At 39.6% G+C, this 16127-nt stretch overlaps 1 protein-coding gene across 7 annotated transcripts in view; it reads right to left on the minus strand.

The window, feature by feature from the left end:
• LOC115732035 (ABC transporter B family member 9-like) overlaps window positions 1-16127 on the minus strand; it is a 57674-nt gene that overhangs the window by 17113 nt on the left and 24434 nt on the right. For 3 of the 7 annotated variants that reach the window (XM_048285212.1, XM_048285213.1, XM_030691444.2), the window contains 2 exons: window positions 15764-16027; window positions 14816-15601 (listed from right to left, as the gene is read on the minus strand). The exons of 2 other annotated variants lie outside the window; for them this stretch is intronic. In XM_048285212.1, the coding sequence (XP_048141169.1) occupies window positions 14954-15601; window positions 15764-16027 (912 nt within the window). In that variant the 3' untranslated portion in view covers window positions 14816-14953. Of the gene's footprint in view, window positions 1-14815; window positions 15681-15738; window positions 16028-16127 lie in introns of those variants that run through there. 2 more of the 7 variants (XM_048285214.1, XM_048285215.1) reach the window with 2 other exon arrangements.

The raw sequence follows: 16127 nt of genomic DNA on the forward strand, positions 1-16127 counted from the left end.
AACATTGGTTAATTCAAATGATTTAAAATTTGGAGTCGCCACTAATCATTTTTGATAGGTTGATTAGGAACCTAAGCAAAATAGCAAGAGAACTAATTTACTTCTACGAATCGGAGATTAAGTGCTCGGGGACTTGGTTACATTAGTTAATTAAAACTAATGCCCTTTCAGCACCTTAAATTTCATGAAAATCCTAAGTTTAGCAACTCGAATTGAATCAATTCAAAGTTCAGAGAGTGGAGTGATTTTTTAGGTTTTCTCTTGTTTAAATGTATGCATGAATGACATGGAAACTATCTAAATGGAAAAGAGAACATAATATAGCAAACTTGACATATAAGATGCAAACATGCGACATGACACGATACGGTACAAAAACGTATAACATATTAATGACATGACGTGCAAACATAAGATGCGAGCATGGGATATGCGGACATTAGATATGCAAATGTGAGATGCAAACATAAGTTATGCAAATATGTAGACACCAAGGAATATGATACGAGAAAAAACAATGACATGCAAACATGAGATTTCGAAAAATATGGTATGCGGATATGAAATATACAAAACATGAGATATACAAGAGAACATGTTTTGTATGGTACAAAATATGCAAGATATGCATGATATGACAATATATGACTCGATATGCAAGAGATATGCATGATATGTAATGCAAATATTGATGACCAAAATTGAGATAATGCATATGCATGATATGATTTTTATGCTCTTTCCTTTTGAATTTTTTTGTCACATGATGGTAAATTGAAGATTTCATTATCTTGATTTATATTCTTAAAAGTTCAATGAGATAAGGTTTTCTAAGAAGCCTTATCTTCCTAAAAATTTCAACTAGATAGGGTTTCTAAGAAACCTTATCCCTCTAAAATCTTTAGGGATTTTCAATATATGGCAAACCAAATCAAGATATTATCCATCTACAATATTTCAATCAAGATAAGTAAAAGCAATCAACAATATCATGACTATCCATGCCTTTCAACTTTTTCAAAAAAAATGAGATATCCCAAATCTAAAATCGGCTCATGAAGATAGCGAATCGGATCTAAATGGCAAAAGATCAAATTCGCTAACTTCCCGTCTTTACTAAGTTGGAGGGTCGTACCCGAATGGCAACGGGTAAGGTTATCCAACTCAACATAGACGTTGCCTATTAGAAAAAGATTTTTTTCTAATTTAGATTTAGGATTTTTTATTCTGAAAATTGTTCCTAAAACATGAATCAATTCAATTCAGGTCAAACCTTTTTTGAAAATCAAGACTTTAAACTGATCTTGCAAAAGTGATTCCTCTTGATTACCAAAACTTGTAATTCAGAAAATTGTTTAGCAAACGATAAGATTTGTGCCTCGATTTCTATAGAAAATATGCATCGATCATAAACATATGCAAATTTACTCCAATCGACTACATAATTGCTTAACAAAGTGAGAAAATTTACCTTGTATTGAGCTAAAAAAAACTGCACCAAACCAAGCTGTAAAGTCTCGCAAAAACAGCACCCATTGACTTGATTCGTGGCGAATTGAACTCCGAAATAGCGCCAAAACTCTATTACAAGACAGTAATTGAGTTAGACCTCGATTTGTAACAAAAACAAAGTCAATTAGCCACCAAACAGCAGCTGAACAGTGGCTGGTTTCGCGCGGAAGCAGGCTGGATAGTGTGGAACTTCGGGTGTCGAGTATGTTGGACTTGTGAAGGCGAAGTAGGACTGCATGAGATGGATGCCGGGGGCTGCAGAACAAAATGCTTCGCAATGGGATTATTTCTGAACGGTGAGTCGTTATGGCCCGGATCAAGATCGGCAGCGGCTCATCGGGATAAAGACGAAGTAGGACATTGTCGGCGCTTGTTGCTTTCCTTGTTATTTATTCCCATGCATTGTCGCCTTCTCCCTTTGCAAGTTTCCTTCATTGTCGGTGGGTGGTCAGAGAAAATAATAAAGAAATCAAGGTAGAAACATGAATCTGCAGTGTTTCATGGGATAAAGATAGCGAAAGTCAACAATCTCATCTGGAATTCGTCAACTGGTTATAGCTTCATCGGGAACATCGGAGAAGTGATGCCATTGAGATTGCTTGAAGCATCACTGGACTCGTTGAGAGCTAGCTCGACGAGCCTAGGGGTCTCGGGATTCCTCCCTCTCTTTATTTCCTCTCGGCCTCCCTCAACTTTGTTGTATATTCAATGAATTGGCCTCCCCCGAATGTAAACCCTACGTGTGTATTTATAATGGTGAGCTAGGGTTTACGTGTTATTTTCATTATTTGCAAAATTATCCCTCAACTTGTGATAATCGCAATTTGATCCGGAGACAAAATATTCATCCATGAAGCCTTTCTCTCTTTTTTTTTTTCAATTAATGGACATTTTTAATTAAAAGGATTTCCCCAAATTAAACAGTAAATGGACTGATTTAAGCTCAAAATTATTCCCATAGCCTTGTTAATTTTCGGCACACACTCCTTCTTGATTGCCGAAAAATCCAAACTAAGCCTAGTCCAGTCCTCTGTCAAATTGAGCTCAATTGCTTTGCCTCTAGCTTGAATGCAATGATATGCATGACCGACAAAAAGTAAATATGCAGTGCATGAGAAATTAATTTTTGTGAGAACTATGATAATTCTCATTTTATACTTAAATGAATGATTTACTAAAAATCAAAATTTAGGTGTCAACAAAATGCACATCGGTTGTGACATTCCACAGTCATCAAACAATCACCCAATATTGATAATCCACTAATTAATTAACAATTAAATAATTATCGCGGTCCTAATTAATTAATTTAATTACTACTTAATTAGAAATTAATAAATCTCAAATATAAATAATTAAATCTATCTTAATTAATTAACAAGGCTTTAGTTAATTAATCCATCTCGGTCAATTAATCCATCCTTCGATTAATTGCCACCTTAATATTCAAGCGACCCGACTTCGGACAAATAATTTGATTAAAAATTAAATAAATAACCGGCACTAGTCAATTATTTTAATCACAGTCAATATCAGTTATTATAATCCTCAAACGCAGTTAACGCCCTAATCAAAGTTTAGGGGTCGACTCACTACTCCAGTGTTCGATGTAGAGTTGGGCGCGGCGATGACGAAAAAAACGACGCGGATCAAATTGGGGCTCATGCTACTATTCAGGTCGGGTCGGGGTAGGGTCGGTTCGGGTCATGCCATGTTTTGGGTCGGACTTCGGGTCGGGTCGGGTCGGGTCACTGTTTGGGTCGGGTCAAAGTCGAGTTTCGGGCCATGGGTCTCCGGGGTAAGATCAGCCATCTGCAGAACTTCGGGTCGGCATGGCGACTATTTGGGGTCACGGGTCCAGCTTTGGGTCCGGTCAAGGGGTTGGGTTTGGTTCGGGGGCTCGGGTGGCTGGTCGGGTAGTGGTTGGGACGGCTGGACACAGCGCCGTGGCTGGACCGAGGTAGCTGAAGCCGACGGGAGGGGCTGGTGGTTAGCGGTAGGGCGAGCCGGACGGCGGTTCGACGAAGGCGGGGCACGGAAATGGGTCTTGGCTAGCCACTGGGGCTTCGGGTTGTCGATTTCCGGCGATAACGAGGCCGGGCAGCGGCCGAATCCGGGTCGACATCGAGGACTATGGCGGTCGTGTTTTAGGGGTCTCCAGCAATGGCTCAAGTAGAACAATGACCAAACGGTGGATGGGGTGGTGGCGATGCGGGTGGCGGTAGTGGTCGGGCGGTAACGAGCTCACGAAGGCAACGAGATGTGGTGATGGTGGTGGTTGGGCATGGTGGTGTGGTTGAGCGAGTTGCAAAGAAGAAGAAAAAGAAGAAGTTGAAGGACGAAGAAGAAGTAGAGCGGGGGGGTGTTCTGGTCGTAGAAAGAGAGAGGGGAGAGGGGGGAGAAAGAAAAGTCAAAAGAAAAACTTGGAGAAGGGAACATGTGATGTCAACATAGGAGGGGGGGTTCACGTGGGCAACCGAAAAATTGGAGGGGGGGTTTCGCTCAATGAATCCGAATCCCCTACCATAAAGGTGGGGGTGACATTGAGGGATCCGGGCCATCCATTTCAAAATGGATGACCCGGATTCATCCACATCACCTTTTAAAAGGGGAGGAAACTTTTTGGTGAGAAATTTCAAAATTTTTAAAAAAGTGATGTGGATTAATCCGAGCCGTCCATTTTTTATTTGGACTGCCCGGATCGATCATGTCACCCCTAACATTGCTTGACAATTTTAAGGGATCCGGTTCCTCGGTCAACAATTAAAAGAGTGGGGCCCACTAAAAAAAATCAAAACTAATTAATTATTTTGTCTTTTACAAATAAACAGAGGATATTTTGGTAAGTTGGCAAAATGGGTACCGGTGGTCATTTGGCTCAACCGAGCGAGGGCAAAACTGATATTTTAGCATTTAGGGTTCGGACAAGTCCGAATTTGCGCGTGAAGGGTCTCGACACTACAAGTCAACGTTTAACAATTCAAACTTGACTTTTTCTGATAGACGTCTCGGAACGACCAATCACCATCTCTTAAATCCTTTAAATCCAAATTTATTTTCCACTCTAGAATTTAAATATTTTCTTACAAACATCTAATTTCCACGACATCACACAATCCTCCTCCATTTGGCCTTATACCAGCCCGCCGGTCCTCCTTCATGCATGCCATACCAACCTTGCTGGTCCTCCTTCGTGCACGCCCAACCTCACTGTCCGGCTCCAACCACCACAAACCGGCAAACCTTGTCCCGAGTAACTACAACGTCCACCACAACCCGCCGATCACCCTCGGGCGTCCCTCGCTTCAACCGCCAATCGAGATCCATTCTGCTCAACCCGGGATCGCCACTGTTCAGCTCTGATCGGAGGTTAATTCAGCCTCGTTTTTCATCAATTCCTGAGTTCGAACAAGGTTGTTATTTGGTGATAAAGGTCTTGCGAGTCCGAAGCTCAATTTGTTGCCAAAATTGATCAAAAAGTGGCTGTTTTAGGTGAGAATCCTAGGCTGCACGTATGCTAGAAATCGCTTGAAACAAGGTAATTTTTCTCAAACTTTTGATGGCAATTCATGCTTGTTATTTTGTTAACTTGCATATGTGTTTAATACACGTGTTGATTTGCAATTGAAAGTGGAAAATTTTAATCTTTTCATTGAGTTATGCTCAAAATCAAAAATTTTGCTTAAAAGGATTGATTTTTTAGCAAACTTAATTCGTTCACTAAATTTTTTGGATTCTTGTATACTTTTGAGAATTGGTTAAACTCAATTGGAACCATCGATTTTCTCAAGTAAAAATTATTCACCAATTTTTCTTAAGATTGAATTGAAATGAGTAAAAATCATAATTTTTTTTTTATTAAGGTTGGATTTTCGACAGCTATTCACCTCTCTTGGCCGAATTGCATGATGTCGATAGCCCTTTTGTTCTTAATCCTATATCGTGTTGGTTGTTCATTCTATCTCGTGATTATTTGATGATTATATCATGTTATGGATAAGTATCGTGCTCAATTGGATGATATCTCGCTGTTATGGATAGGCTTTTGATTTCATAGAATTATCCTTAACATATGAGTTGGTCAAATGGTTTATCCGGTTGTTATCTTATCTTATCTTTTGTGAATTTTTCTGAATTTAGTTGATTAGAGGTAAGATTTAAATTCAATTGGATGTTTATCCAAATTTTGAGAATTATCTGAAATTAAATTTTCAAATCTTAAATATAATATTTCTCAAAAATCGAATTTTGGATGAGGAAAGGTGAACCCTACTTTCACAATTTCGGCCACCCCTCCACATTTTCAAAAATTTAATTAAATTGGTCCATTCTTGCTTTACTTTGGTCTTGTTGGTTTATTTTATTTTTACTATATAGTATGCACATTTATAAATAAACATGCCCATAATATATGCTCCCTTGTGCCTAGACCCTTGGGGAAATAAATTCTATTCATTAGGCATGATCTTATGGAATGGGATTATAATTTAGTATAGAATTTCATAATCTGCCTTTTGTATTAAGGGATGATATTATTCTATACTTTTATCCACATACCGACTTGAATCTATGAGTATGTAGCGGATAAATTCTGCTCTAGCCCTAATCTTTGGAAATGAGTGAATTAATCAAACAATCGAAATTAAAGATATATTATGAGCGTTTTTGTTTATCTTTGTTCATACTTGCTATATTTTAATTCATGTAAATAAAGTGCATTTTTCTATAGTTAATCATGTCAAAACCTCATTTTTATATCTTAAATAACATCTAATATAAGTTAAGACTTTGAAAAACCATTTTCTTAAATTAAATTGGATGTGATCACATTTTATGGCATTTTTTTATAGCAAGAGCCATTTAATCCGAAAACACAAAAAAAAAAAACACATGTTTTCGAGTATCATATGGTCCATTCCATTTTTCTAAATCATTCAATTCACATCAACAATGAAAAGGAATTTTTCATGAAATTTGGTACCGAAAGGGCATTAATTTTTCTAAATTAATGTAACCAATTTCCCGAACTTATTTTTATCTGGTTGGCGAAATAAGATATTTCTCCCGATATCTTATTAAGGTTTCTAATCAACGTTCCGTAAATGATTAGTGGCGATTTCGATTGATTAATTCGATGAAATAAACCTAAGTTGCAATTCGATAGAGCTTGGGAGAGTTTGAATTAGATTGGTTAATTTAATTAACCCGATGATCGGCTAACCCAAGGTTCCCGAGCTTTAGGTCATGACAAGGCTATCCTACCATCCACCCCAGCCGCTAATCCGTCGGATCATACTACTAATACGAGAGGCAATCACCCTAGCTCCACAGCGCAACTCGACATAAGGCGCCACAACGCCAGCACCTAGATATCTAGGTGGACCATGAAATTGCACAGTGGACCTCTCATCATACCCTCCTCCAGCTGTTCGTGTTAAGAGACACACTTAATGGGAATTTGGTTTACCAAACCAATGTCAATCCACACGGTCAAAGTGATGCGGCAGCTCCGGAATCAACATCGATTACGGTCTATCTAAGGTGGGTCATGCAAGTTGGGAAACCGAACGGTGGTTAACGCAGAAGGTCTATTTCTTTTTCACCCAAAAAATAAAAGGATGAGAAAACAGCCCAATAAATGAAATTTCTAAGCCTAAGATAGGAATATCATAATAATATTCCACCCAACGGTGCAAATTTATTTCGACATGAAGCTACTTTGTGATCCATTCCAAAAATGCCATGCATCATCAGTCGTAAAACTTTCTCATAGAACATATATAAAACCGATGCATTTTCTTTTCTTTTCACTTTTGGACATCCTCTTCCAGCGCCTCACATCGGGCTTTCGATACAAGGCAAGGTCATCACCGTACGTGTACGATGGCACATTCACTTCAATTCATTGTTAAGTGACAATGTTTATGCCAATGCCTCAAGTAAAATTCTTAGCGAATGACGGCAGATCCATCAATTGTCGCAAGCAACGGTCATTAGAGGCCATTATAATACGTCGTTACCCCCGAGCCCCTACCTGTTGCTATTCTTTCTAACGGTGGTGATCATCATCTTGTAATGCCATTCACAAACTTGCATATGCATGATCCATTTATTATTTTTTTGCATTACCAAATGTGCAAGATTTAATTAACGAAACAAAGGTCGAATAAGAAATAAGTCAAATCGTTTCAAATAGGGAGTCAACCCGACGAAACTCGGGGCCGAACCAATCTTTCGGACTGGTTCGAATCAAACCAGATTAGGCCAATTTAGGTTGGGAAAGGGCGAACCGAATCTAGCTAGTCTAGAACCGATCCAAACCAGTCCGATTCGAGCCAATCCGAGCCTCACCGACTCTATCGGTCCGATTCAATTTGATTCCAAACCCGACTAGGTTTGGACTGAACCCTTTTTCATTTCGATTAACCTCACCGACTTCCATTTTTTCCTTCAATCGCTCCCCAAACGACGTCCTCGACATTTCCCTCGCAATATAAACCAAAATAACTTATAGTTAATGCCATGATACTCATGAATACATGCAATTCATGCGGTAATGCAACACCAAATCAAGTAATAAATGGATATTACCGCATTAGATCTAGAAATCCCATTTACCTTTTACTATTTTTTACCGTTTACTAAAAGAACATGAAATGATGATGGTGATGGAGAAAAGCACCAGTTGAGGTTGTAGCAACGGCGTGACAAACAGCAACATGGCAAATGGCGAGGCACGTGACATCAGCGAGCAACGGTGGCATCCATGGTGGTGTGAAAGTCGGCGTGAGGTGCGATGGTAGGGGGCGTGTGAGGGAAAAGAAGAAAGGGAGTTGAAAAAGTGAAGACAAAAAGGAATAAGTCAACTGAGGATGGTCGTGGGTTTCAAGAGAGGGGCTAACCACCTTTCTTATAATCTGGAGCTCCCAAGTCTTTGCCTTAGTCAATTCTTCCTGGTTGCCTTTCCTTATAGTCCATTACTTGATGATTACTCTTGTTGATTTTGGTTCTTATCAATTGCTATCTCACGTGAGTTTTCAAGGAGGAAAACTCCAAAGTCTCTCTTATCATGTGGACCCTCCCTCTCAAGCTTTCAAAACCTCTTGTCAACTCATTATTTATTACTTCTCACTGCCTTTCTCAATTACTACAAGTGAGTTTCAAGAAGAACTTTACTTGAAGTCTTGGTCTTGGTCACCTTCCCTCTTGCATAAGACTTATTGTTTGCCACACATTTTACTTGATTTAAATTGGGCCACATAACAACCAAAGACACCCTAAAAATAGACTAGCTACTTATCTTGATTCTACTGATCCACTTCTTCCCATTCTAGAACTCTCTTAATTTAAATCCTCATTAGCTTAATTAAGTACTTTATATATTTTTAAATCTAACCTTATATAATTTAAACGCCTGTTTAGAATAATTTAAAAGCAATTAATAACGGGCAATCATTGGTAAATGGCAAGATGGAATAAAGCAGACAGCAGAATTGTCGGCGGTGGCCGACAGATCGACGCCTTGAAAGGTTGTGGCAGGTGTGGTTGTCGTACAGTGTTACGGCGTAGGCGGTACGGGCGATTGGTTCCGTACGACGCGGCAAGGAAATAAAAAGAAGAGTTTCAATTCTTAAAAAAAAAAATTGGAAGAAGAGGAAAGTGAAGACAATGCTCGTGAATTCTCGCAAGAAAGTGTTCTTCTATTCTTACATGAGTTCTTGCAAGAAGGTGTCTTTCTATTCCTTTTCTTTCTTGAGACAACAAATGGCCTTTTTAAAGTCAATTTATTCCATGATAAGGTTCTCTTCATAATGCAATTTTTCCTAATTTCAACCAACATAATCATAGATTCCTTTTTAAGACATTAATTAGTACAACGAATTTAACTTCTTGTAATTAATTCATTTAATGATCCCACTTAATTAATTTGTCATCTTGTTTAAGATTAACTACTTAACACTTTCACTTTAGTTTAAGTGTTCAAGACAACTATTCTATTTACTTACGATCTTATTAATTTATTTGCTGGGTAATTCATGTTGATTACTTCTAAATTAACTTTAATCAATTAAAAACGAAAATGAAAACGGATTCGAAATTAACCGCCCCATTGAGGACGGCGGCCAGCGCCGCTAGCTCACGTCGTCCCGACGGCAGCGTAGCTGGCATTGCCTTGTACCGGTGGTTCGGTCGACAAGCCCTACTTGGTCTTGCGCTGGCCAAGTGTAAGTCGGCTAGGACGTCACCGTGCCGTCATCGGCTAAGCTTTTCTTGTTATAATTTGTCATCTTTATTTAATCTATCGTCGTTTGTTTTGTAATTATTATTTTTCTACATCTTTCTTTACGAACTCTAAAAAGATATTTCAAATTGATTTATTAACGATACTTTATCTTAACAAGTTTTGCTACATATATAAATTCGTTTAAGAACATTTTGACTTTATTAATCTTTCTAATGAAATTTCATTTATGGATATTATGAATTAATTGTAGTTTCCTACTTCTTCTCTAAGTTTCTTTATTAAAACTTGCTCATTAAGGTTTTGACAAATATGAACAAATTTATAATATCTTGACTTTACTGATGGAAGTGACATTGATTTTTATCTTTTAGAAAGACTAAATTGACTTAGCATTGACTTGATTCTTATCTTTTAAAAATTGTCTTGGCATTGACTCAATTCAAGAGCTATTTCTTCATATCCTAGGTTCGGGTAGAACCTAGAGATGTTCAGAGTCACTAGATTCCATAGCAGTTGACAGTTGTTTTGAGGTCATAGATGATGAAGCTTCGAGGTAGTTAGCGGAGGTGGATGAGATAGAGCGACAGTTGTATGTAGCTATTAAAATAGTAATTTGGGTGCAATAGAGATAGCTTCAAATATAGAGATGCAGAGAGAGATTACTAGAAGAAATTCTATAAGTACCCCGCTTGCTGCATATTATAAATTGTCTATTATGTCACAGTGTACTTGGATGGAGGTGGAGCAATTGTCACATGCTTCACATGCTAGTACTGTTGATTGTCTAAGTTATTTCATGGATAGCACTAGGCTTGATCTATCACATGCAATTAGGAAAATGTATATGATTAATCCAGGTATACATTGTGATGCTATGAAGTGGATCCTCCTAATTTTGTTAGGGACAATAGACATTGGGGTATATTTTGGAGATGTAGTTCAAGTAGTATGGCAGTAACTAGGTTTGTGAACCTGGGTCATGCAGGGAACTTGAAAGATGGTTGATGGCCGAGCAGTTATGCCTTTATTATTGCTAGTTGTACTATGAGTTGGGAAGCGTCTTTGGGAGAGACTATGTTCTTGTTGATGACTGAGACTAGAAACATGGCAGCTAAAATTTTTTTGAAGAGACGGTGTGGTCTAATGACTTCATTAGTGATGTTGACATAGGATATTCGGTTGATGAAATGTTCAATAAAAGTCGGATGTCACTTGAGAATCAAGTTTATTGGTGACCGGAATTTTTGCGCCATATATAACATGTTAGGAGGGGATGTGACTTAGAAGAAGTTTCTTGCAGTGGAGAATCTTGTGGGCATGTTGATCGACGTCATTCCTCTAGACAAGTTCAAGCTCTACTTGAGCTTAATAGACGTCTGTGATGAGTGAGCCCCCGCGAGGGCATTAGGAGAGTAGCATGGATGATAAACACTATGATTTGGCCTTAAACATCGAGGTAATGTAGAGATTGTTAAATTATGTCTTGAGTTTAAATCGAGTGTAGAATTTGATCCGGTTAAATATTCCTAGGTTAACCGTGAAGTGATTCACTTTCCTTCTTTAGGCCCAAGGGTTATCTTGAGCGTGAAAAGCCTCTGCTACTAGAAGACAGAGAAGGGGTCCACAATCTTATAATGTTAATGTGTGGTGATGATTTGGTTGGTCAGAGAGGAAAGAAATAGGGTTTGTTTTCTTTTGGGTTTCTTTCCTGGTCGCTGCCACGAACAGATTAAAAAAGCGAGGGTCCTGTCTTTGGTTTTCGGACTACCAACGCCGCACAAGAAAATTAAAATTGATTTGTGAAAGGCTATGCTTTGGTTTGTGAAATCAATTGTGATACGGACTAGTCAAGGGCTAAGTGCTACACAATGATGCAAGTCTCGTGAGAGCCACCTTTAGAGCCTTGTACAATTGATATGTGTTGGTCAAGGGCTAAGTATTACATGGTGACACGAGTGTCATAAGAACCATCTCTATAGCCTTGTACTACTCAAGGGCTAATCGCTACATGATTACGTGAGTTCCATGGGAGCCACCTCTAGGGCCTTGAGACATGATGTGATACGAATTTGGTTAATGTAATGAAACATTGACATATGATTTGAGATTAATTGACGGAATGGCCCATCGTCGTTTAATTTTATATGAGATTGATCAATGGAAAAGACCATTGGTTTATGAGTCAATGTTGTAGATTAGATGAGGATATTGGATACATATAAAGTTTTGTGTAAAGATATAACCGGCTTTTGGTATTGTACATACGAACTGCGGCATTTGAAAATAATGAGTATTTCAACATTTTACTATTCATGTCACCGTGTACTTCAGTATTCATTTTGACCGCATGCATGCAAATCTCTGCTAAAATAAAACAACCTATATTTGAAGTAGTACGTATATTATTAATTGGATTTGGTACTATTGAGTTACATTAAATTTTGTAAAATACGTGTAGTGGGTGGTCGATCTACTTGGAAGAGATATGCATTACTTATTGAGATGTATTGCTCACCCCTTTCGTCCCAATCTTTTTCAAGCTCTTAAGCTAGCGATGAGTAGTATGAGAGCATTGTCAACAGGGAACTTTTGGTAGTTGAATTTTGGTGGGAATAAGTTCTTACGTTTTGTTGGATTTTAGAAACCTTGTTATGTTGTTTTGAATTTGAGGCTGCATCATTCACGTGTCAAAAAGGATGGCCGTGTAATCCCCCATTCTCGTTGGTTTTGGGGTGTGACATATTTTATCACCAAAAAAAAAAATTCACTAAAATATGAGAGAATGTTTAAAGAAGCAGATTGCATTGATGAGGCACTTTGAGTTCGATTAGGGGAAGTGATGCATTAGGATTAGCCGAGGATCATCTTGACACACACGTCTCAACCACGCCTCGTGCCCATTTCCATGGCTTCCGCAACCATTCCACCTTTGCACCCTCTCTTTTTTGGGGCTGCCGGTCTGATCCCGAGTCCATAAAATTAAGACCGGAAATTGTAGATCCGATTCTCCGTTCCAGGATTGGAACTGCCCATCCGGACAGGGTCGACTTTTTTATTTTAATATTATTTCTGAAAAATCTTTAAAGTAACCTTAAGCTCTTAATTATTATGGGTGTTTCTACACATTAAAATGTGAATTTGTGTTTCAAGCACATGAAACCGGTTTCACTAGATTGTCCCATCTGTTCCTCAGTCCCGAAAACTGTGAACAGGTCCCTCCGATCTGATTCTTGATTCCAGGGTGGGACTAGATTGAGAACCAATCACCTTATGACTTTTACTTTGTTCGCCTGTTCATTATTTATCTATTCATTCTTTAATCAATTAAGGATTCGAGATGTCAAATAAAAAACATCAGCCATGCATCGAAGTCTTTGTATGATGGATCAAGCTTAGTAGAAGCCATATTCTCCCTAGGGCAAATTGCAAAAACCATCTTGAGATTTGTAGCTATATGTCAAAATTCATTTTCACTTTTAAAAACTTTTGGTTTGATTAAGGATTTTTGGCAAAAGGATGCCTCAAATGACAATATTTGTGTACGACGCTCATTTTTGTACCAATATTTTTTTTTTTTTTGATTACTTAAGTGCTAAATCGGAGAAAAACGATCACTTTAGTATCAACAGTGAGAGATTCCGGAGACCTCACCAAAGTTAGCACTTAAATAATTATTTTCAAAAAAAATTAGCGATTAAGTTATCCAAAAAATAATCATTTTAGTATAAAATCAGAGAAAAAATAATTACTTTAGTGCCAACAGCAATAAATTTGAACGATCTCACTAGATTTGGCACTTAAATAATCGTTTTAAAAAAATGCACTTAATTGATCCAAAAAATATATATTGGCACCAAGGTGAGCGTCATATACAAATATCGGCACTTGGGGTATTCTTTTGTCGAGGATTTTTCAACTAAATAACATTTACATATCTCTACTTATCAAAATAAAGATATTGTACCTCAACCGCACTAGACCCCGCCCCCAGAAAAACCATACTTTCAAACCACCCATCCCCTTGCCCCACCAGGCCCACCAGCTCAAACCACCCAGTGAACACCGGCTACGCCGTTTGCCCCCATGCCCCGGTGCCACCGGCCACCACTCTCCTCTTCCCCAAGTCAAGCCTTTGCTGCTTGCACGCCTCGAGCTCGAGAATCCATTGGCTTGAGCCCATGTTGCGCCAGAGCTCAACCCAGGTCGAGCAGCCATGTTTACAGGCTCAAAGCTAGAGCACTTATGGCGGGGAGAGAGAGGGAAGGAGGGGAGAGATGGTGGCCATAGCTGCCATCTCGATGTCCGGCGGCCATGGCAAAGAAATCGGCGCTCGAGGCCGCAAACTCAAGAGAGAGAACGATGTGGTGTACATACTTTTAAAAGATAAAAGTATATAATTAGTATAAAGGTTTAAGATACTAAGCTCAAGTACATCTTCCTTTTAGTAACTTTCCCCTCATCATCTTCATTTTCGCTGGTCATTTAAAAAAAAAAGAATTGAACCCTCGTTTTGGCGAACCTTGATCGAACCTCGTAATATTTAGCGGACTTGTCATATAATCCAAAATAAACAACAAAATAAGGATGAAATCCAAAAAACAATAAGGCAAAGACAGTCAAACCCCTGTTCTCTCTCTCTCTCTCTTCATAACGGAAAGTTTGACCAGTACGCAACTCGTTACTGTCAGTTCAACCGTTTGGACAGAGCGCGCGAAACCGAGGGTTAAAAAGTTTTCTGCGGAGGAAAGCGAGAAACGGCAGGGAAAATGTTGACCGGAGAGGCTGCGAGGTCTCTGCCGGAGCACGAGGATCGCCCTCCAATCGCAGGCTCCGGTCCTCAGTGATTATTGCGCGGCGGTCGCTCAGCGACCGCTTGCGTTTCCACTTTCCACACCAATCTCATTCAAAACTTTTCTGTAAAGCTGGCACTTTTGAAGACGCTCGTTCAAATTTCCCCTCTCGCTCTCTTCAATTTTCCTCTGCTTCAAGGAGCTCGAAGGTGTGGTGGCCAACATGCCCAGGAACGACAGAGAAAGACACCCGGTGTGGTACAACACATACGAGAGGATCTTCGGGGACGACGAGAAATTGAAGGGGTTTCTCAGGTGGAGGGTCCAAGTGCTGGAGAGAGGGATCAGTGCCCTGCATTTCAAGCCCGGTGGGGTCAACTCCATCATCCAGGTGCATAGATAGCCTTCACTTTGAAGCACTTGCGTGAAGTGCCACCAGCGACGCATAAGCGCCGTCAGTTATCTTCATCAGAGTGTCATGCCTACCCTGCTCGGCAATCACTCCATTCTTTACAACCGCAATTATATCGGCATGCTTTATCGTCGTAAGGCGGTGAGCCACAACCACAGTTGTCCGATTCACCATAACCCTGTCTAGTGCCTCTTGCACGATCCTCTCTGACTCTGCATCCAACGCACTCGTAGCTTCGTCGAGCAGAAGTATCTTGGGATTCTTCAAAATAGCCCTGGCAATGGCTATCCTCTGTTTCTGTCCACCAGATAATTGCACTCCTCGCTCACCGACTGATGTGTCATAACCTTGAGGCAGGGAAGATATGAAGTTGTGTGCATTCGATGCCTTTGCAGCGGCAATGATCTCATCCTCAGTGGCGCCGCCTTGCTGACCATAAGCAATGTTGTCGCGGATTGTTTCGTTGAAGAGGATAGGCTCTTGGCCTACCAAACCTAGCTGTTGCCTCAGCCAACTAAGCTTGAACTTTTGGAGCTGCACGCGATCTAAAAACACACGGCCGGAATCAGGATCGTAGAATCTCTCTATAAGACTGATCACTGTTGATTTCCCGCTGCCACTTTCTCCAACTAAAGCAACCGTCTGCAAGGAAAAGTTTCATGGTTCAGTTTTACTCTTAACAATACCAATGAAGTGGATAATCTTCTTCATCAGTGAAATCTACAGTTTCCAAATAAACTAGCCGAGAGAGAGAGAGAGAGAGAGAGAGAGAGAGAGAGAGAGAGAGAGGGTTGTCGCTGTTACCTTGCCGGCGGGGATGGTCAGGGACAAGTCTTTGAAGATTTGGAAATCTGGTCTTGTCGGATATTTGAAGCTGACATGTTCCAACTCTATGTTTCCAGTTACATTCTCCAGCGTAATTCCTTCGTCGTTGCTAGAGTCTATCTGAGGCTTGCTATCCAAAATGGAAAAGATCGAAGCAGCGGAATCTTTCGCCTTGTTAGTATCTGGGGCCATCGCGCTGCTCTGGGAAACCCCAACTGCTGAAATTGTTAAAGCAAAGAACACCTGCAGATCTCAAAAGTCAATAGTGTGTCATCTTGAAAGCGGTCATTATACAAAAAGTAAAGGTGCCCCAAAAGAAGAATTTAACTCCTAAATATTTTAC

The sequence above is a fragment of the Rhodamnia argentea genome, chromosome 9, assembly GCF_020921035.1.
Source record: "Rhodamnia argentea isolate NSW1041297 chromosome 9, ASM2092103v1, whole genome shotgun sequence".
NCBI classification, from domain to species: domain Eukaryota; kingdom Viridiplantae; phylum Streptophyta; class Magnoliopsida; order Myrtales; family Myrtaceae; genus Rhodamnia; species Rhodamnia argentea.